Source organism: Hemiscyllium ocellatum, unplaced genomic scaffold (assembly GCF_020745735.1).
Source record: "Hemiscyllium ocellatum isolate sHemOce1 unplaced genomic scaffold, sHemOce1.pat.X.cur. scaffold_1566_pat_ctg1, whole genome shotgun sequence".
NCBI classification, from domain to species: Eukaryota; Metazoa; Chordata; class Chondrichthyes; order Orectolobiformes; family Hemiscylliidae; genus Hemiscyllium; species Hemiscyllium ocellatum.
This window is the reverse complement of record NW_026867811.1, coordinates 23613-45808: the sequence shown is the minus strand read 5'-3', so window position 1 is coordinate 45808 and position 22196 is coordinate 23613. Positions and strand designations below refer to the sequence as shown.

At 46.3% G+C, this 22196-nt stretch overlaps 1 protein-coding gene across 1 annotated transcript in view; it reads right to left on the bottom strand.

The window, feature by feature from the left end:
• Positions 1–1821: 1821 nt before the first annotated feature.
• The window catches only part of LOC132810178 (zinc finger protein 585A-like), a 43981-nt gene continuing 23606 nt past the window's right edge, over positions 1822–22196 (bottom strand). The window contains exons 5-6 of the mRNA XM_060822622.1: positions 20432–21647; positions 1822–3132 (exon numbers count right to left, since the gene is read on the bottom strand). Of these exons, the coding sequence (XP_060678605.1) occupies positions 2323–3132; positions 20432–21647 (2026 nt within the window). The 3' untranslated portion in view covers positions 1822–2322. The remainder of the gene's footprint in view (positions 3133–20431; positions 21648–22196) is intronic.

Sequence of the window (22196 nt, the reverse complement as noted above, 5' to 3'; positions counted from 1 at the left end):
CTCCATCTGCCCATTGGCCCATCTGATCAAGATCCTGTTTTAATCAAAAGTAAACTTCTTCACTGTCCACTATACTTCCAATTTTGGTGTCCTCTGCAAACTTACTCTACTTATGTTCACAGCCAAACCACTTATAAAATGATTAAAAGTCATGGACCCAGCACCAATCCTCGTAGCACACACTGGTCACAGGCCTCCTGTCTGAAAAGCACCCCTCCACCACCACTCCCTGTCTTCTACCTTTGAGCTAGAACTTTGAAAAAAATAATTGAGGTTAAAATGCCTCCCCTCGTTGTGGTTCTGTTCGCCAAGCTGGGAATTCGTGTTGCAGACGTTTCGTCCCCTGTCTAGGTGACATCCTCAGTGCTTGGGAGCCTCCTGTGAAGTGCATCTGTGATCTTTCCTCCGGCATTTATAGTGATTTGTATCTGCCGCTTCCAGTTGTCAGTTCCAGCTGTCCGCTGCAGTGGACAGATACAAATCACTTTAAATGCCGGAGGAGACATCACAGAAGTGCTTCACAGGAGGCTTCCAAGCATTGAGGATGTCACCTAGACAGGAGATGAAACATCTGCAACACAAATTCCCAGCTCGGCGAACAGAACCACAACAACGAACACCCGAGCTACAAATCTTCTCCCAAACTTTGAATGCCTCTCCTCCTCTTCTCCTGCTCACAGTACGCTGGCTGTAGCCAGCCAGCTGAGAGTCAGTCCTCAACGGAGGAGATTCCAATCTCCTGGGTTTTTTTAAAACTGAGGTGGCTAAATCTCTTGGTTAAACTTTTTTTAAATCCCCTCACTAACGCTACTGCGATAGTGCTTATTTTTTTCCCCAGCACCCATGTTGTGTGTAGGGAGGTGAGAGATAGCAGACACATTCAATTTTGCTCAAAGCACACAATCTGCAGGCAGTCAATCCATTAATATTTTATACATTCCAACTTTGGAAGTAGAACCAGTCTGACTCAACATTAGGAGACAGGCAGGCTCTAACCTCACACCTTTAATACATTCTCTGAGCTGAAATATCACTTTCAAATTACATTGAGAACGTTCCTTATAAGTAGTTCTGGGATTTACATATTAATGAACTGAAACCTGCAACCCATTCTAAAGGATGAAAGACTTGATAACAATCTAGATTTGTTCAATTCAGTTGTATGACACTGTAATTTTTTAGTTCAAATCCTATGTCATGATCCTGCTCCACAACTACCTGATGAAGGAACAGCACTCCGAAAGCTAGTCCTTCCAAATAATATCAGATTATATTCCAATACCTTTGTCTGATTTTTGCCTTTGTTTCTCATGAACACAGCCCACACTTTCTCCTGCAGGCAGTAACCTTTACAATGCTGATGAAATGAGATGATGATGAGATGAAAAACTTCAGTTTTAATTTTAATTCTGTGTCTTATGATCCTGCTCCACAGCTACCCGATGAAGGAGCGGTGCTCCAAAAGCTAATACTTCCAAATAAACCCGTTGGACTATAACCTGGTGTTGAGACTTTTAATCTTTGTTTCGAGCCCACACCTCCCACTGCTGCCAGTAAACCTTACAATGCTGATGAAACAATAAACCCGCACTCCTGAAAAATTTACAATTTCTCACAATTCTGCCACTCATTCACTTCTGATCCAGGACATTGGAAACTTCGTGCTGGAGGGTGACAGAAATTAGCAGCTTTAAAGCAAAAACGTGTTGAATCTCACAGCTTTCAATGAGAGTCTGAGTCAGACGGTGAATTCCGGTAACGTTTATTGCAACCCTGCTTCATTACAGTTTCAATTTTTCCCAGAAAAAAAAGTGCACGAAAAGTAGCGTTTTTTAAATAAAAAGCTCAAGGTCAAAGTGCACACACTCCCCATCCCCCACTTTCTTTACTATTGGTCAGCACCAAATTATCCCTTTGGAACTGGATCCTTGGTACAGCCTTCATCTGGAGGAAGTATTGCCTCACTCAGCAGTTTCAGCCTACACCCTGTATACAAGTTAGTTTCTCCAGCTCATATACAGGAGGGGGATGCAATCAAGAGTCAACCACACTGCTGTGGGTCTGGAGTCAGGGGTAGGCCAGACCAGGTAAAGGATGCAGCTGGAATAACTGAGTGATTCCTTTCCTGCAAAGATAGCTTCATTCTCTAAAAAAGGACATGAGTGAATAAGGTGGGGTTTTTCTTCCCCTGAAAATGGTTTCATCATTTGATTCTGAACTCCAGATTTCAATTGCGCCATCTACCACGGTGGGATTCAAACCTGGGAGACCCCAGAACGGGGTTGATAGTCTAGTCAAAAATGGTACTTATCTGTCACTCCTTCAATTTCCCTGTGATGGCACGTGAACTCGTTGATGTCTCTGGAGGTCAGAGGAGCAGGTGAAGCCCTTCCTGCACTTGGAGCAGGTGAATGGCCTCTCCCCAGTGTGGATCCGCTGGTGGGTCAGCAGGTGGGAAGAGTTGGTAAATCCCTTCCCACACTCGGGGCAGGTGAATGGCCTCTCCCCAGTGTGGACCCGCTTATGCTGCCGCAAATTGCTCATATGATTGAATCCTTTCCCGCACACAGAGCAGGTGAATGGCCTTTCCCCTGTGTGGATCCGCTGGTGGTTCAGCAAGCTGGAAGAATCAATGAATCCCTTCCCACACTCGGGGCAGGTGAATGGCCTTTCCCCCATGTGGACCCGCTCGTGCTTCCTCAAGTTGCTCACACGACGGAAAGCCTTCCCGCACTCTGAGCAACCGAACGGCCTCTCCCCAGTGTGGACCCGCTGGTGGGTCAGCAGTGCAGATGAATGCGTGAACCCCTTCCTGCACACCAAGCAGGTGAAGGGCTTCTCTCCCGTGTGGACCCACTGGTGCGCCCGCAGGTTGGAAGAATTTGTGAATCCCTTCCCACACACTGAGCAGATGAACGGCTTCTCCCCGCTGTGAACACGTCTGTGAATTTCCAGCACTGAGGGGGAAGGGAATCCTTTCCCACAGTCCCCACATTTCCACGGTTTCCCCATGGGGAGAGTATTCCTTGTGTCACCTGGGTTTGAAATTACAAACAGAACTGGTACACAGTCTGTCCCCACCGTGAGGGGTGTGATTTTGATTCCCCCAAGCTGAGGAAATGGTTTGAAGCACTTTTTCCACAGTCAGCCCACTGAATCTCCCTCACTCGGGTGTCTTAGTATTCTTCCTGCCACACTAGTGTCCTGCAAAAATAAACTCACAAAATAAGTGATCACGGCCAGTACAGTTAAATAAAGATACATTGATGGCAATTCCTGTAGATTTCCAGGTGCCTGCTGATCACATATTATCCAGGTCACAGAAACCTGAAAACCCTCATGCAGCCAGATAGCCTTAAGTGTGTATGGAGGAAAACTTCATTCAGGGGACAATGACCTAGAACAAGCTGCCGACAAAGGTGCTGGATCAAGATATGAAAATAAAATGTCAAGACTGCTTGCAGAAAGAAAGCCAGTGAAGTTGCTGCTGCAAATAAGATGGGGGATGGGTCCCAGGAAAACAGTGAGGAAAGAGACTAACCCGAGAATCGTACAGTTGGGAAAGGGAGTGAATCAAACAGTCAGGGCAGGAAGGAATAATGCAGAGAACAACGTAGGACTGAAGTTATACTGTATTTACGTCAAAGCAAGAGACCTAATAGGGAAGGCAGGTGAAATCAGGGTTTATGGTCAGAAACATGGGACTGGGACATCATAGCAACTACAGAAATGTGGCTCAGGGATGGACAGCTCAATGTTCCAGGATACAAATGCCACAGGAAAGATACGGGGGTGGAGGGGGGTGGCAAGAGAGGTGGGGAGTGGTGTTTTGATAAGGAATAGTATTGAGGGAGGATATTCCTGGGAATACATCCAGGGGAGTTATTTGGGTGGAACTGAGAAATAAGAAAGGGATGATCACCTTATGGGATTGTAATATAAACCTCTAATAATCAGCAGGAAATTGAGAAACAAAGTTGTAAGGAGATTTCAGTTATCTGTAAGAATAATAGGATGGTTATGGTCAGGGATTTTAACTTTCCAAACATTGACTAGGACTGCCAGCGTTCAGGGTTTAGATCAAGAGGAATTTGTTAAGCATGGACAAGACAATTTTCTGAGGCAGTATGTGGATGTTCCTACTAGAGGAGGTGCAAAACCTGACCTAAGGCAGGGCAGGTGACTGAGGTGTCAGTGCTGGACCACTTTGGGAAAGGGACAGACTGGATCTCAAAGTAAATTGGAGGGAGGCTAATTTTGATGGTATTGGGCAAAAACTTTCAAAAGTTGATTGGAAGGCAGATATTCACAGGTGAAGGGAAGGCTGGAAAATGGGAAGCCTTCAAATATGAGATAATAAGAGTCCAGAGACAGTATGTTCCTGTTAGGGTGAAAGAAAAGGCTGGTAGGTGTAGGGAATGCTGGATGACTAGAGAAATTGAGGAGTTGGCTAACAAGAAGGAAGCATATGACAAGTATGGACAGGACAAATCGAATGAATCCTTAGAACAGTATAAAGGCGGTAGGGGTATGCTTAAGAGGGAAATCAGGAGGGCAAAAAGGGGACATGAGATAGCTTTGGCAAATAGGGTTAAGGAGAATTAGAAGGGTTTTTATAAATTAAGGACAAAAGGGTAATTGGGAGAGAATACAGCCCCTCAAAGATCAACAAGGGCAGCCTATGTGTGGAGCCGGAGTAGATGAGGAAAATACTAAATGAGTATCAGTGTTTACTGTGAAGGAGGACATGGAAGATATAGAATGTGGGGACATAGATGGTGACGTCTTGAAAAATGTCCACATTACAGAGGAGGTAGAGCTGGATGTCTTGAAACACAAAAAGTAGATAAATCCCCAGAAGCTAGGCAAGTGACTCTTGGGCCCCTTGCTGAGATATTTGTATCATCCTTAGTCACAGGTGAGGTGTTGGAAGACTGGAGAGTGGCTAACGTGGTGCCATTATTTAAGAACGGTGGTAAGGAGAAGCCAGGGAACTATAGACCAGCGAGCCGACATCAGTGATAGGCAAGTTGTTGGAGGGAATGCTGAGAAACAGGATTTGCATGTATTTGGAAAGGCAAGGACTAATTAGGGATAGTCAGCATGGCTTTGTGCTTAGCAAATCAATCAAACAAAGTTCCTCATGGAAGATTCGTTAGCAAGGTAAGATCTTATGAAATACAGGGAGAACTAGTCAACCGGATACTGAACTGGCTTGAAGGTAAAAGAAAGAGGGTGGTGGTGGAGAGTTCCTTTTCAGACTGGAGCCTGTGACCAGTGGTGCCACAAGGATCGGTGCTGAATCCACTACTTTTTGTCATTTATAAAAATGATTTGGATGTGAACATAGTAGGTATAGTTAATAAGTTTGCAGATGACACCAAAATTGGAGATTCAGTGGACAGCGAGGAAGGTTGCCTCTGATTAAAATAGGATCTTGGGCTGAGGAGTGGCAGATGGAGTTTAATTCAGATAAATGCGAGGTGCTGCATTTTGGAATTGCAAATCAGATCAGGACTTATTCAACCTCAATGTCATGGAGATGTACAGCTTGGAAACAGACCCTTCGGTCCAACTTGCCCATGCTGACCAGATATCCAGAATTAATCTAGCTGCATTTACCAGCCCATCTCTCTCTCTCTCGACCTTTCCTATTCAAACACCCATCCAGAGGCATTGTAAATGTTATCATTGTACCAGCCTCCATAACTTCCTCTGACAGCTCAATCAATACACGCACTACCCTCTGCATGGAACTTTACATCATTCCCCTCTCATTCTCAACCTCTGCCCTCTACTTCTGGACTCCCCGATCCCAGGAAAGAGACCTTGTCTATTTACCCTATCCATGCCCCTCATGAATTTACAGGAAGATCACCCCTCAGCCTCCAACACTCCAGGGAAAACAGCCCAATCTATTCAGCCCCTTCCTGTAGCTCAAACCCTCCAACCCTGGAAACATCCTTGTAAAGCTTTTCTGAACCGTTCCATCCTTGATATTCAAACACTAATTTTACACAGAGGGTGGTTCATGTGTGGAATGAACTTCCTGAGGCAGTGGTGGATGCCGGTAGAATTTAAAGACATTTATTTCAGTATATGAATAAGAAAGGTTTTGAGGGATACAGTCGAAGAGCAGGCAGGAGAGACTGGTTTAATGTGGGATTATGGTTGGCATGGATTGGTTGGACTGAAGGTCTGTTTCCATGCTGTATGACTATGGCAGGCTTTTAGTTCTTGACAGTGGAGTCACAGGTAGACAGGACAGTGAAGGTGGTGTTTGGTACACTTCACAGGACATTGGTTAGGCCACTTTTGTAGTATTGCATGCAATTCTGTTACCAGTGATCCCACCCTGACACGCCATGCACCAGAGATAATGACTAAAATTGACTGGGTCACAATAAAATCATAAAACCCCTACAGTGCACAAAAAGGCTATTTAGTCCATTGAATGCATTGGGTATAGGAATTGGGAGGTCATGATGCAGCTGTACAGGACATTGGTTAGGCCACTTTTGGAATATTGCATTCGATTTGGTCTCCCTGTTATTGGGTAGGAAGGATGTTGTGAAACTTGAAAGGATGCAGGACAGATTGATAAGGATGTCGCCAAGGTTGGAGGGTTTGTGGTATAAAGAGAGGCTGAATAGTATGGGGCTGTTTCCCTGGAGCATCAGAGGCAGAGGGATAACCTTGTCAAGGTTTATAAAATCATGTGGGGCATGAATGGAATAAATAGGGAAGCACATTTCCCCAGGGTGGGGGTCTCCAAAACCAGAGGGTTTAGGGTGGGAGGGGAAAGATTTAAAAGTGACCCAAGGGTCAATGTTTTCACACAGAGGGTGGTGCGTTTATGCACTGAGCTGCCAGAGGAAGTGGTCAGTACAATTACATTTAAAAGGCATCTAGATGGGTATGTGAATGGGAAGGCTTTGGAGGGATAACAGCCAAATGCTGGCAAATGGACCTAGATTTACATAGGATATCTTGTCTGCAAGGATGTGTTGGATCACAAAGTCTATTTCCATGCTGTATGTTTCCATGTCTATTTGATAACACGTGCTTTATTTCTGTTGATGCAAATATTTTTTTCAATCATGCCTGAATGGTAATACTTAGAGTCATAGAGATGTACAGCATGGAAACAGACCCTTCGGTCCAACCTGTCCATGCCGACCAGACATCCCAACACAAGCTAGTCCCACCTGCCAGCACCTGGCATAGATGTAAGGGAGCGAGAATTCCTCAATTAGGGCACTATAATAACCCTGGGAGACACCAATTTCTGGTTTACGTCCTAACGAACAAACATTAAGTACAAGCACCTATTTATTCTCAATTTTGTTTCATTTTTCTTGTTTTATTCCCTGCTATGATGATTCTCTGTCTGGATGGTTGACAGGCTGGGAGATTGTGGGTTGGGCCTTGATTGACTGAATGTTTTATTGTTCCGGAAGGTGTAAAAGGTTTCAGCAGAAACCCTGCAGAGCTGAGAACAGACCGACATTTTACTCTGTGGAAACAGGGAGATCAACAGACGACAGAGAAATCAGGACCTGAAATCCGAGCTGACACCAGACTACCGTGTTATCAGTGCTTTGATTGGCAGTGCCTCTACCTTTACCTAGCTTCTCATTTGACTAGAATGCCACATATCCCTTCAATATTCAGGATCCAATCCTTGGTACCCTGAAGCCATGTCTCTGTAAGGAGTCTTAGATCATAATTATTGTGTTCGATGTGTGCAGTCTATTCATTCACTTTTGTTATGATGCAGCACACCTTCAGACACAGTCTTCAGTTTCAATTTTTGTGATCTTTAGAATCCAGCTTTGATTGCTGGTACATTTACTCTCCTTGTCCCTTTCTGTCATTCTCTGATGTTCATTTTCACATCACAACATTGTTCACCTGCCTTGATTTGGATTGGCCATGCTAAATTGCCCAGGGATGTGCAGGTTGGCTGGGTTAGCCATGGGAAATGCAGGGTTATAGTTTCATAGTAATAGAAGCAGGAGTAGGCCATTTGGCCTGTCGAGCCTGCTCTGTCATTCATTAAGATCATGGCTGATCTATCCATCATCTCAGCTCCTCCTACCTGCATTATCCCAACTATCTTTAAATCCCCACCATGCAAATACCTACTCACCTGTGTCTTGAATATTCTTAGTGAAGCTGTCTCTACCGGTTCCATAGGCAGAGAATTTCATGGAGTCACTATAGTGAATATAGCCCAGACCTCTCACTGCTGCCAGTAATGATTAGATTAGACTACTTACCATGTGGAAACAGGCCCTTTGGAGGGTCAGTGTGGACTTGTTGGGCCAAAGAGCAATACAATGCTGATGAAACAATGTAATTCTTGCAGTACTGAAACCCGTAAGGCTTCTAACGATACCAGTTACTGACTCACTGCTCCTTCTGATGCACAGCATTGAAAATACAATGTTGAAGGCTGAATGAAATGAGCAGTTTAACTCAAATCCACCTAACCCTTCACTAGGCTCCCCGCTCAGCACACTTTACTTACTGTTGGTAAACCTTAAACCCTTAAACCACTTCATTCCCACAGTGCAATGATTTCCCACTTTCCACCAGAATCCTGGACGCACTCAGTTGCTGTCTCACAATTGAAAGATTTCATTGTAACTTCTGAGTCCAGTCAAGGCAAAACATCTTTGAAAGCTGCTCTCAAAGTTCAGTCTTCACAATCACACTTCTGCTTTCACGGAAGATGATTAGAGTCATACAGCACAGAAACTGAGCCCTCAGTCCAATTCATCCATGCCAGCCAGATATCCTAAAATAATCTAGTCCCATTTGCCAGCATTTGGCCTGTATCCCTCTAAAGCCTTCTCATTCACATACCCATCTTTTAAATTTTGTAATTGTAGCAGCCTCCATCACTTTCTCTGGCAGCTCATTCCAAACATGCACTACCCTCTGTGTGAAAAAGTTGCCCCTCAGGTCCGTTTTAAATCTTGCCCCCCCCCCCCCACGTGAAACTTATGCCTTTCAGTTTTGGATTCCCCTGCCATGGGGAAAAGATTTTGGCTATTCACCCTATCCATACCCCTTATAAAATTCTGTAAGGTCACCCCTCAGCCTCTGATGCTGCAGGGAAATTATCCCTGGCCTATTCAGCATCTCCCTTTAGCTCTAACCCTCCAACTCTGCCAACATCCTTGTAAATTTTGTCTGAACTCTTTCAAGTTTCACAACATTGTTCCATAGGAGGGGGCCCAGAATTGTGCACACTATTCCAAAAGTGGCCATGACAATGACCTCCCACCTCCTGTACTCAATGCTCTGACCAGTAAAGGAAAATGTACCAAATGCCTTCTTCACTATCATGTCTCCCTGCAATTCCACTTTCAAGGAACTAGAACCTGCAAGGTCTCTTTGTTTAGCAACACTCCCCATTAACTGTGTAAGTCATGCCCTGATTTGCCTTATAAAATGCAACACCTCATATTTATCTAAATTAAACTCATTCTGCCACTCCTTGGCCCATCAGCCCATCTTATCAATTCTAATTTATATTGAATTTTCTTTCCCCTCTCACCCCCGAAAAGCTGAAAAATCTCCATCCAACACACTCCCTCCATTCTGACTTTGCTGAACGTAATTCCTGCTGTACCTCATCCTGAAGGGTCTGGTACATGCCGATCAACAGGCCCACACTCGGGAGGGGGTGGGTGGAATCTAGTTGAAACAGACAGAATACTGAATGGCCTGGACAGAGTGCACATGGGGAAGATGTTTCCATTGGTAGGAGAGACTAGCACCTGAGGGCACAGCATTAGAATAAAAGGGAGACCTTTTAGAACAAAGATAAAGAGAAATCGTTTCAGCCAAAGACTGGTGAACATGTGGAAGTCACTGCTACAGAATGCTGTGGACGCCAGTCACTGAGTATATTTAAGATGGAGGTAGATAGGTTCTTGAGTATCAAGGGGGATATCGAGGGTTACGGGGAGAAAGTGGGAGAATGGGATTGAGAAACTTACCAACCATGATTTAATGGCAGAGCAGCCCCGATCGGCTGAGACATCAAATTTATTTTCCTGTGTTTTATGGTCTCTTGCTTTCCTGGACACAGAAAGAATTGGGAGCAGGAACAGGCTGTTTAGCCTGTACCAACATAAGTGGATATGAAGATACCTACACCGAGGTGGATAAGCTGGAAATATTTCCACTGGAGCAGAGGAGGTTGAGAGGTGACCTTATTGAGGATTTTAAAATCATGAGGGGTATAGATAAGGTGAATGGCGGATATCTTTTCCCTTGGTGGGCGTTCAAGATTAGACAGAAAATTTGAAAGTGAGAGGAGAAAGATGTTAAAAAGGCATAACGGGTACTTTATTTAAAGTGGTTTGTGTGTGAAAAGACGAAGGGGTGGATGCAGGTACAGTTAGAACATTTAAAAGACATTAGGATAAGTACATGAATGAAGTTGAATTCAGATAAATGCAAGGTGCTGCATTTTGGAAAAACAAATCAGTGCAGGACTTATACACTTTATGGTAAGGTCCTGGGGAGTGTTGCTGAACAAAGAGACCTTGGACTGCAGTTCATAGTTCCTTAAAGGTAAAGCCACAGATAGATAGGATAGTGAAGGCAGTATTTGGTATGCTGTCCTTTCTTGGTTAGAGCATTGAGTAAAGGTGTTGGGAGGTGATGTTGCATCTGTACAGGACATTGGTGAGGCCACATTTGAAATATTGCGTGCAACTCTGGTCTTCTTACCATCAGAAGGATGTTGTGAAACTTGAAAGGGTTCAGAAAAGATTCACCAGAATGTTACCAGGTTTGAAAGATTTGAGCTCTTGGGTGAGGCTAAATAGGCTGGGGCTGTTTTCCTTGGAGTGTCAGAGGCTGAGGGGTGACCTTACAGAGGGGCATGGAGAGGGCAAATAGACAAAGTCTTCTCTGTGAGGTGGGGAGTCCAGAACTAAAAGTTTAGGGTGAGAGGGGAAAGACATAATAGGGAGCTAATGGGGGCTTTTTCACAAGAGAGTGGTGCGTGTATGGAATGACCAGCCAGAGGAAGTGGAGGCTGGTATAATTACAGCATTTAAAAGGCATCTGGATTGGTCTATAAATAGGAAGAGTTTAAAGGGGTATGGACCAAGTGCTGGTAAATAGGACTAGATTAGGATAATTGATCAGCATGGACTAGTTGGACTGTTTCTGTAACCAATCTATACTGGTCTTAAAACCATTTTTTTTTGCCTTCCCCCATAACCATCCACTTCTTTGTTGTTCAAAAATCAGATGAACTCAGTCTTGGACACATTCAATGACGCCCTAACTGTAGGAAGGCATCTCCACCTCTCAGCTCAATTCCTCTTGCTAATCCACCACTTGCCTTGCTGATTGCTTGCTGCATCTGTCTGACAACTGGCAGTGACTGGTGCAGAATGACATCTAGATCTGTACATTTACACATCATTTCTGATAAAAGGTTCCTGCATTTGCCCTGTGTTTTTCAATTGAGACACAGAACTGAACTAACTTTCCCAGAACCTGTCCCCTCCCTGGATTCACTCCATTTCGCTTCAGTTTCTGCAAGTCAACAGCTGAACCCGGAATGGAAAATGGGGTGAGAAAAGAGAGCACAATACTCACAGATGTTGGACAGAGGAAGAAGGTTGCAGTCTGGGCTGAAGCTCAATCTTAACTCAGAGAGAGAGAGAAGCAGCACCAACCCCAGAAGCACATGATCCTACTTCCGCATCCAGTCTATGGGTTTTCTGTGATTGGCAGGAGGACCAGTCCCCATCCGGTCCTCCAGAGCGTCCCATTGGTTCACCAAAACAAGACCGTGGGGCGTTTCCCCGTGCCGCATGAGCAACACGCGGAGTGGTTGCTGACACCGAGTAGCATGCGCAGTATGGAGATGCTGGTTATTACTGACAGATTTTCAAAGTTAAAAATCACCCAATGCCAAGTTATAGTCCAACCGTTTATTTACTTATTTCCGATTTATTTGGAATCACTAGCTTTCGAAGCGCTGCTTCTTCATCGGATGGTTGTGGAGCAGAATCATAACACACAGACTCTTGAGCAACAGGATTGCAGAGTCATGGGATGTAATATTAAACAAATGTAGCTTACTTCTATCATCTTTTAGAATGACCATGTTCGTTTTGATTCCTTCGTATGTAAATCCCAAAACTTTTTAAAAGTTATGTTCTCAAGATAGGTTTTCACAATAGGTGTCATCTCAATCAAATAATGCATTGAAGGTGTTAAGTTAAAGTCTGTCTGTGTCCCAATGTTAGGTCAGACTGATTCTATTTCTAAAGTGGGAGGTACAGCGTTTTTGAGCAAAATAAAATGTAATTCTGCAAGTACAAATTCAACCCACAAACATAAATGTGTGTGTACAGGCGAAACCAAGTGATTGTGTCTGTGTCTGTGTGCGGGTGTAATGGGGTATAAGGCTGTGAGAGGGTGTGTGTGTGTGAGCATTTGAGAGAGTGGATGTGTATGAGAGAGGGTCTGCATGAGTGTGTTGGTGTGGAGGAGCATGTGTTTGTGTGAATGCGTGCTTGTGTGCGTGTATGTGTGGGAGAGTGTTTAGTCTAGTGGGGTCACCTGTAGTGTGACATGAACCCAAAGTCCTGGTTGAGGCCATCCCCATAGGTACCAAACTTGGCTATCAGCCTCTGCCCAGCCACTTTCCATTGTTGCCTGTCCTGAAGTCTGCCTTGGAGGATGGTCACCTGAAGGTCCGAGGCTGAATGTCCTGGACTGCTGTAGTGTTCCCCGACTGGGAGGGAACATTCCTGGCTGACGATTGTACAGTGTCCATTCATCCGTTACTGTAGCCTCCACTCGGTCTCGCCAAGATACCATGCCTCAGGGCATCATTGCCTGCAGAGTATGAGATAAACAATGCTGGCTGAGTCACGTGAGTACCTGCCATTCTCATGGTGGGTGGTGTCCCCACGTGTCATGATGGTAATGTATCGTCACTCTAACACATCTTGCATCGTCTGCCATGGCAGGGTTGTATCATGTTGCCCTGAAGGCCAGGCAGTTTGCTGTGAACAATGATCTGTTTAAGGTTTGGCAGTTGTTTGAAGTCGAGAAGTGGAGGTATGGGGAAGGACTTGGCGAGGTGCTCATCCGCATCAGTACTATGTTGCAGGCTGCAAAGAACATGACATAGTGTTTCGGCTCCCAAGTAGGACTGGACAACAAAGAGAACCATATTGGTTGCAGCTCATGTCTGTCTCCGAAGATCATTACAGTTTCTCGCTGTGGCAGTTGATGAGTTGAGCATTGTACCCCGTTCTTATGAGAGCATGCTTGTGTACTTCCAAGTGTCTGTCACGTTCCTCCTCACCTGAACAGATCCTGTGTATGTGAAGGGCTTGTCCATAGAGGATGGTTATTTAATATGTTTCACTAGAGAAGTGTAGCACTGTCAGGTTATCCGTGGGTTTGCGGTACAGAGAAGTGCTGAGATACCCATCCTTGATAGAGACGCATGTGTCCAAAAATGAGACAGATATGAAAGAGTAGTCCATGGTGAGTGTGATGGTGGGATGAAACATGTTAATATCAGTGTCGTTAGTTCAGTGACTCCTCACCATGGGTCCAGAGGAAGAAAGATCATCAATATATCTGGTGTATAGTGTTGGTTGGAGGTCCTGTGCAGCAAAGAAAGACATAAGACTATGGGGTAAATTTGCATTTGCAGAATTATATTTGTAGATACATTCTATTTTGTTCAAAAAGTGCACAATCTGCAGGCAATCACTCCATGTAATATTTTATCAATTCCTACTTTGGAAATAGAACCAGTCTGACTCAAGACAGGCTCAAACCTCACACCTTTCATGCATTGTCTGAGCTGAGATGTCACCTCTTTTTATAAAACCTTCAGTTATCTCGAGACTGTGACTTAAAAGAAGTTCTGGGATTTATATATTAATGAACTGAAATCTGAAACCCATTCTAAAGATGAAACACTTCAAAGCAATCTAGGTTTGTTCAATATATCATTCAATGTCCTTTTGCTACAAATACTCTGTCTTATGATCCTGCTCCACAGCAACCAATGAAGGAGCAGCGCTCCAAAAGCTAGTGCTTCCAAATAAACCTGTTGGACTATAACTTGGTGTAGTGTGATTTTTAACTTTGTTTCTAATGAAAACAGCCCACACCTCCCACTGGTGTCAGTAAACTTTACAATGCTGAGGAAATGATGAAACTGCAGTCCTGAAAAATGAACAATTTCGAATAATACGAGCTACACATTGACTGCTCCTTCAATTAGAAACCTCACACTGGAGATTGAAAGAAACGAGCAGCTTTCAAAGAAAAACCTGCTGGATCTCATAGCCTTCCACGTCTGAGTCCTTCGGTAAGTTCAGGTAACCTTTATCGTGGCAAAAGTGAGGATTGCAGATGCTAGAGATCAGAGTTTAGATTAGAGTGGTGCTAGAAAAGCACAGCAGGTCAGGCAGCATCCGAGGAGCATGAAAATCGACATTTCGGGCAAAAGCCCTTCATCAGGAATCAGCTTTTGCCTGGAATGTCGATTTTCCTGCTCCTCAGATGCTGCCTAACTTTTATTGTGACCCACTTTGTTACAGCTTCAGATCTCCCAGCAAAAAGGCATAGAAAAAGTAGCTTATTTGCATTTTTAACAGCTCAAGGTCAAAGCGTACACACTCCCCTGCACCCCACTTCCTTCACTGTTGGTCAGCTGAGTTGTCCCTTTGTAATTGGATCCTTGGTACAGCCGTAACCCGGAGGAAGTATTGCTTCACTCAGCAATTGCAACCCATACCTTGTCTCCAAGTAAGATTCTCCCCGCTCATTTGCCGAGGGGCTGTCGAGAGTCAACCAGACTGCTGTGGGTCTGGAGTCACTTGTAGACCAGACCAGGTAAAGCCTGCAGCTGGGACGACTAAGTGAATCCTTTCCCACAACAGCAGTTTCCTTCCCTAAAACATGAGTGAATCAGATAGGGATGTTTTTCTCATCATGAGGTTCTGAACTCCAGGTTTCTGACTGACTTCCAACTCCACCATCTGCTATTCAAACTCAGGAGTCCCCAGAACTGAGTTATTAATGCAGTCGATAATAGCATTCGGCTGAAGCTCCTTCAATGGCAGGTGAACTCACTGGTGTCTCTGCAGGTGGGAGGAGCGGGTGAAGCCCTTCCTGCACGGTGAGCAAGTGAATGGCCTCTCTCCGGTGTGGACCCGCTGGTGGGCCAGCAGTGTAGATGACCGAGTGAACTCCCTCCCGCACATGGAGCACTTGAACGGCATCTCTTCCACATGGACCCGCTGGTGCGTCTGCAGATGGCCCATCTCACTAATTCCCTGTCCGCGTCTGTGGGTTCCAACATCGATAGGAAAGGGCATCTTCTCCCACAGTACCAACATTTCCACATGGGGGGAAGCTTTCCTTGTGTCACTCTGTGTTTCAAATTACAAACGGAAAGGGTACACAGTCTCTCCCCACCGTGAGGGGTGAGATTTTGATCCTCCAAGCTGAGTAAATGGTATGAAGCACTTTTCACAGTCAGCGCACTGAATCTCCCTCACTCGGGTGTCTCAGTATTCTTCCTGCCACACCAGTGTCCAGAATCTCTCAAGCAAACAAAAGGAAACATGTCTTCTCGATGTGAATGGCTGCTGATATTAAAGTCCCAGTGAATCAAGTGGCTCTGCCAGAAGTTGATGTATCTTTTGGTTTCAGATTCCTTTCCCCATGTCTTCCTGCAAATAAAATCACAAAATAATTGATCACGGTCAGTCCAGTCAAATGAACATAACATCGGTGACAATTCCTGTAGATTGCCAGATACCTGCTGATCATATATTATCCATGACACAAAACTCCGAAAACCCTCACGCAGCCAGGTAGCGTGAAGTATATATTAAGAGGAAAACTTCATTTAGGTGACAATGACCTGGAACAACCTTCCTACAAAGGGGCTGGAAATGGAGCTGAGTCAAGGTTTTGAAAATGACATGTCAAGGATCCTTCAGAAAAGAAAGCCAGTAAAGTTGCTGAATGACTTCCTGCTGACCTATTAAATAAAAATTATTACAAGAAATACAGGATGTAATTCCATTACAATATTAGGTGAAAATTCATAGCCATGCAGCTTGTACAACAGTGAATATCAGATATACACTATATGAAGCAATCATAAAATCCCTGCAGTGCAGAAAAAGGCCATTTGGCCCATTGAATCCATTGGGTGTAGGAGTTGGGAGGTCATGGTGCAGCTGTCTAGGACACTGGTTAGGCCACTTTTGAAATATTGCATTTGATTCTGGTTTCCCTGCGATAGGAAGGATGTTGTAAAACTTGAAAGGGTGAAGGACAGATTGATAAGGATGTCGCCAGTGTTGGTTAATTTGTGATATAAGGAGAGGCTGAATAGGATGGGGCTGTTGCCCCTGGAGTGTCGGGGGCTGAGGGTGACCGGATAGAGGTTCATACAATCCTGAAGGGTGGGTAGAGTAAATAGGCCAGAGTGGTGGTGGAGGCTGGTACAATTACAGCATTTAAAAGGCACCTGGATGGGTGTGTGAATAGGAAGGGTTTGGAGGGATATGGGCCAAATGCTGGCAAATGGGTCACTAGATTTATATAGGATAGCATGGATGTGTTGGATCAAAAAGTCTATTTCCGTGTTGTATATTTCTATGTCTATTTGATAACAGACGTTTTATTTCTGTTGATGAAAGTATTGTTATAAGTCATAGCTGGGTACTAATACTTAGATGTAAGGGAGTGGGAATTCCACAAGTAGGGCACGATAAGAATCCTGGGAGACTCCAATTCTGGTTTACTATCTAATGAACAACCTTTAAGCATGAGCACCCAATGTGCATTTATGTCTAATTTTGTTTCATTTTTCTTGTTTTATCCCCTGCTACTGTTAAAGTACAGATTTGACATGGCCTAGGGAAGCCCTTATGGACTCAGACCCGTAAGCCTCTCTTTCTTGGTTCGTCCCAAAGATCGTACTCTTTGGAAGTCTGGAATAAAAACCTCTTACAGACAGTTTAGTTTAATCTTAGTCATCCCCTTTATTCACTAGTAGCATCACTGTTACAATGTAACACTGATACCCATACGCTAAACTAACTAGGTTCTAATAACCTAGAAGTGTAGGGTAGCAGCTCTTCAAGTGCCCCAGCAGGCTACTCCAATGTACTGATACAAAGTGGCTTCCTTTATACAAAAGTTTATAAAAACATTGCATGTTCTTAATTAGACAGATAACAGTGAAAGACAATAATTCATAAGGAAGAAAAGTTAACTGACAGATCTGTGTGTGCTTGACTGATCACTCCTACAGGCCTTGAGCTATCCATCAGGTGGGAAAAACAAATCCAACTGAGTTAGGCGTCTGGTGCCGAGATAAGTTCCTATAAAGAAGTGCCAGTCTAAACTAAGTGGGAGATGTCATAAGGTAACCTTGCACAGCTCGCATGTCTGATACAATAATTTTTATTTCAAAAATATATATTCATAAAATAATTTGATGGTCTGTACAGTTGGTCATGCCATACATATGTAAACATTTACATACAAAGATCAGAATTTATCATTTTTATATACAGGTCTGTACATTTTTCAATCATATGCCCATATATTTACCTGAGGCGTCAGCAGAGTCCAAATGACTGCATGGGCCCCCTGTTCTTCTTCAGGCAGGCAGACGTTACACAGTGGTCTTTCCCCACTGCGCCTTAGTGGCAGTTGCCCCAAGCTTCAGCGCATCCCTCAACACGTAGTCCTGGACCTTGGAATGTGCCAGTCTGCAACACTCAGTCGGGGTCAACTCCTTCAGCTGGAAGATCAACAGGTTTCAGACCACCCAGAGAGCGTCCTTCACCAAGTTGATGATCCTCCAGGCACAGCTGATATTTGTCTCGGTGTGCGTCCCGGGGAACAGGCCGTAGAGCACGGAGTCCCGCGTCACGGCGCTGCTCGGAACGAACCTCGACAAACACCACTTGCATTCCTCTCCAGACTTCATCTGCGTAGGCACATTCCAGAAGGAGGTGTGTGACAGTCTCGTTCCCCCCCCCCCCCACCCCCGCAGCCGCTTCGAGGGCAGCGTGCGGTGCGGCAGAGAGTCCGGGCGTGCATAAAGGATCTCACAGGTAGAGCCCTTCTCACCACCAGCCAAGCCATGTCTTGGTGCTTGTTGGAAAGTTCTGGCGATGAGGCATTCTGCCAAATGGCTTTGACAGTCTGCTCAGGGAACCGCTCGATAGGATCCACCCTCTCCTTTTCCAAAGGGTCTCAGGGACACTACGTGCTGACCACTTCCTGATGGACTTGTGGTCAAAGGTGTTTTTCTTCATAAACTTCTCCACGAAGGACAGGTGATACGGAACGGTCCAACTACTCGGAGCGTTCCGCGGCAGCGAGGCCAGGCCCATCCTTCGCAACACCGGGGACAGGTAGAACCTCAGTACGTAGTGACACTTGGTGTTTGCGTACCGGGGATCCACGCACAGCTTGATGCAGCCACACACAAAGGTGGCCATCAGGGTGAGGGTGGCATTGGGTGTATTTTTTCCCCCGTTGCCCAGATCTTTGTACAGCGAGTCCCTTCAGACCCAGTCCATCTTTGATCTCCATATAAACTGGAAGATGGCCCGGGTGACTGCAGCGGCACAGATTCTGGGAATAGGCCAGATCTGTGCCATGTATAATAGCAATGACAGTGCCTCACACCTGATGACCAGGTTTTTTTCCGTGATGGAGAGCGACCGTAGCTTCCATCTGCCCAGTTTCTGCCTCACTTTGCTGATACGCTCCTCCCAAGACTTGGCACGCGCCCCAGACCCCCCGAAACAAATACCCAGCACCTTCAGGTGGTCGGTCCTGACGGTGAAGGGGATCGAGCATTGGTCGGCCCAGTTCCTGAAGAGCATGGCCTCGCTCTTGCCTCGGTTTACCTTGGCCCCCGAGGCCCATTCGAACTGGTCACAAATGCACATGAGTCTGCGCACGGACAACGGATCCGAGCAGAAAATGGCAACGTCATCCATGTACAGGGAGGCCTTAACCTGCAGGCCCCCGCTGCCAGGAATAGTCACCCCTCTCAGGCTTGCATCCTTCCTGATAGACTTGGCAAATGGCTCTATGCAGCACACAAACAAGGCAGGAAAGTGAAGGGCTTATGCTCGAGAGAGAGAGGGCAGGAGAGAGAGGGCAACCCTGCCTGACTCCAGATCGGACTGGGAAGCTATCTGATTCCCACCCATTGATTGAGACTGCACTGATGATGTTGGTGTAGAGCAGTCTGATCCAATTGCAGATTCCCTCCCCAAAGCCCATTTTGGAGAGAACATCTTTCATATACCTGTGTGATATCCTGTCAAAGGCTTTCTCCTGGTCCAGGCTGATCAGGCAAGTGTCCAACCCTCTGTCCTGCTTGTAGGCGATCGTATTCCTGAGGAGTGCGATACTCTCAGTGATCTTCCTGCCTGGCACAGCACAGGTTTGGTCAGGGTGAATCACCGACCCCAGAGCAGACCTGACCCGGTTGGCGATTACCTTTGACAGGATTTTGTAATCCGCATTCAACAGTGAAATTGGTCTCCAATTTTTGAGTTCCTCCCTCTCCCCCTTCCGCTTGTAGATGAAGGTGATGATGCCTTTCCTCATGGATTCACTCATGGTACCTGCTCGAAGCATACTGACATACACCTCCGCAGGTCCTGGCCAATCAAGTCCCACAGAGCGGAATAGAGCTCGACCGGTAAGCCGTAGCTTCCGGGAGTTTTATTCTTTTCGAAGGACTCGAGGGCCTTGGTCAGCTCGTCCAGAGAGTTCAGGTTACCTTCATTGCAACCCACCTTTGTTACAGCTCCAGATCACCTCAGCAAAAAGGTGTTGAAAAAGTAGCTGCTTTTTAAACAGCTCAAGGTCAAAGCACCCCTCCCCTTTCTTTACTGTTGGTTACCACTGACTTGTCCCTTTGTAATTGGATCTTTGTTACAGCCTTAACCCGGAGGAAGTATTGCCTCACTCAGCGATTTCAACCCATACCCTGTCTCCAAGTAAGTTTCTCCCCGCCCATCTGCGGGGAGGGAAAGAAGTGGGAGGAAGCAGGTGGAGTCAACTACACTGCTGTAGGGCTGCAGTCACGTGTAGGCCAGACCAGGGAAAGGATGCAGCTGGGACGACTGAGTGAATCCTTTCCCACAACAGCAGTTTCCTTCCCTAAAAAGGACGTGACTGAATCAGAATGGGGCTTCCCCCCCACCCCACCCAATGGTTTCATTGTTCGATTCTGACCTCCAGATTTCTGACCGAATTCCAAATCCGCGATCTGCTGCGGTGGGATTCAAACCTGGGAGTTCCAGAACTGGGTTGATAGCCCAGTCCATAATGGCACTCGGCAGTCGCTCCTTCAATCCCCCTGTGATGGCACATGAACTCCTTGGTGCCTCCGCAGGGTGGCTGCCCGGGTAAAGCCCTTCCCACACTCGGGGCAGCTGAAGGGCCTCTCCCCCGTGTGGACCCGCTGGTGCTTCACCAGGGCGGAGGAATCGCTGAAGGCCTTCCCACATTCGTGACAGCTGAAGGGCTTCTCCCCCGTGTGGACACGCTGGTGCTTCAGCAGGTCGGAGGAATTGCTAAAGGCCTTCCCACACTCGGGGCAGGGGAATGGCTTCTTCCCCGTGTGGACCCGTTGGTGCTTCAGTAGGGTGGAGGAATCGCTGAAGGCATTTCCGCACTCGGGACAGCTGAAGGGCTTCTCCCCGGTGTGGACCCGCTGGTGCGTGCGCAAGTTGCCCTTCTGAGTGAATCCCTTCCCACACTCAGGGCAGCAGAAAGGCTTCTCACCGATGTGGATCCGCTGGTGGATCAGCAGGACGGACATCTGGGTAAAGCCCTTCCCACACTCGGGGCAGCTGAAGGGCCTCTCCCCTGTGTGGACCCGCTGGTGCTTCAGCAGGGTGGAGGAATTGCTGAAGAGCTTGCCGCACTCTGTGCAGGGGAACGGCCTCTCCTGCGTGTGGACCCACTTGTGGGTCTGAAGGGAAGAGGAATCGTTGAAGGCCTTCCCACACTCGGGGCAGCTGAAAGGCTTCTCCCCAGTGTGGACCCGCTGGTGCATCCGCAACTTGCCCTCCTGAGTGAATCCCTTCCTGCACTCGGAACAAGTGAATGGCCTCTCCCCAGTGTGGACCCGCCAGTGGGTCAGGAGGGTGGAGGAGGTGCTGAAGGCCTTCCCACACACAGTGCAGGAGAACGGCCTCTCCCCCGTGTGGACCCGTCGGTGGGTCTGCAGGTCAGAAGAATAACTGAAGTCCTTCCCACAATCGGGGCAGCTGAAGGGCCTCTCCCCTGTGTGGACCCACCGGTGCCTCATAAGGGCAGAGGAATTGCTGAAGGCCTTCCCACACTTGGGGCAGATGAATGGCCTCTCTCCGGTGTGACTGCGCCGATGAATCTCCAGGGCAGATGGAGCACGGAAGCCTTTCCCGCAGTCACCACACTTCCACGATTCCTCCTCGGGGTGGGATTCCTCAGGTTTCTCCATGGCCGAAGCTCCAGCTGTACACAAATGCGTGTAGAGCCCCTCCTCACCGTGAATTCCTCTTTCCAGGCCGTAGAGCTGTTTCTGGCTTCACACTCAAGTGCGCTGCAACAGTCGGGTCTCTCATCCAGTCCGACTGATGCTGAAAACGTACTCAAACAGGAACCAAAAAGCTTTGCTCCTTCTCACAGAATCACAGTAAAAAATTATTGCAGTCTCGATGGATTGACTGACCGTCAGATATTGATGACAAAGTGAGGATTGTAGTTACTGAACAGTCCGTGCTGAAACGTGCGGTGCTGGAAGAGCACAGCTGGTCAGACAGCATCCGAAGAGCAGGAAAGTTGACGTTTTAGGCATAAGCCCTTCATCTGTTAATTTTGAAACTTCCGTCCTCAGATCGTCAAATACTCTGTAAAAAGAGATTACAAAGTCATCAGCGTCAGTCCAGGGTAGAAATTCAGAACAAGCAACTCTACTTTCAGGGAAACATTCTTTTCTTTAGATATTCCACAAAATTGAAAGCACCATCTCACTCTCTCCCTCTGTTCTCACATTAACGTCCCTGGGAAGTGGGGGGGAAGGAGACATCAAAGCATTAACACCGACACCAGAGAGAAACTGAACATACAAACGT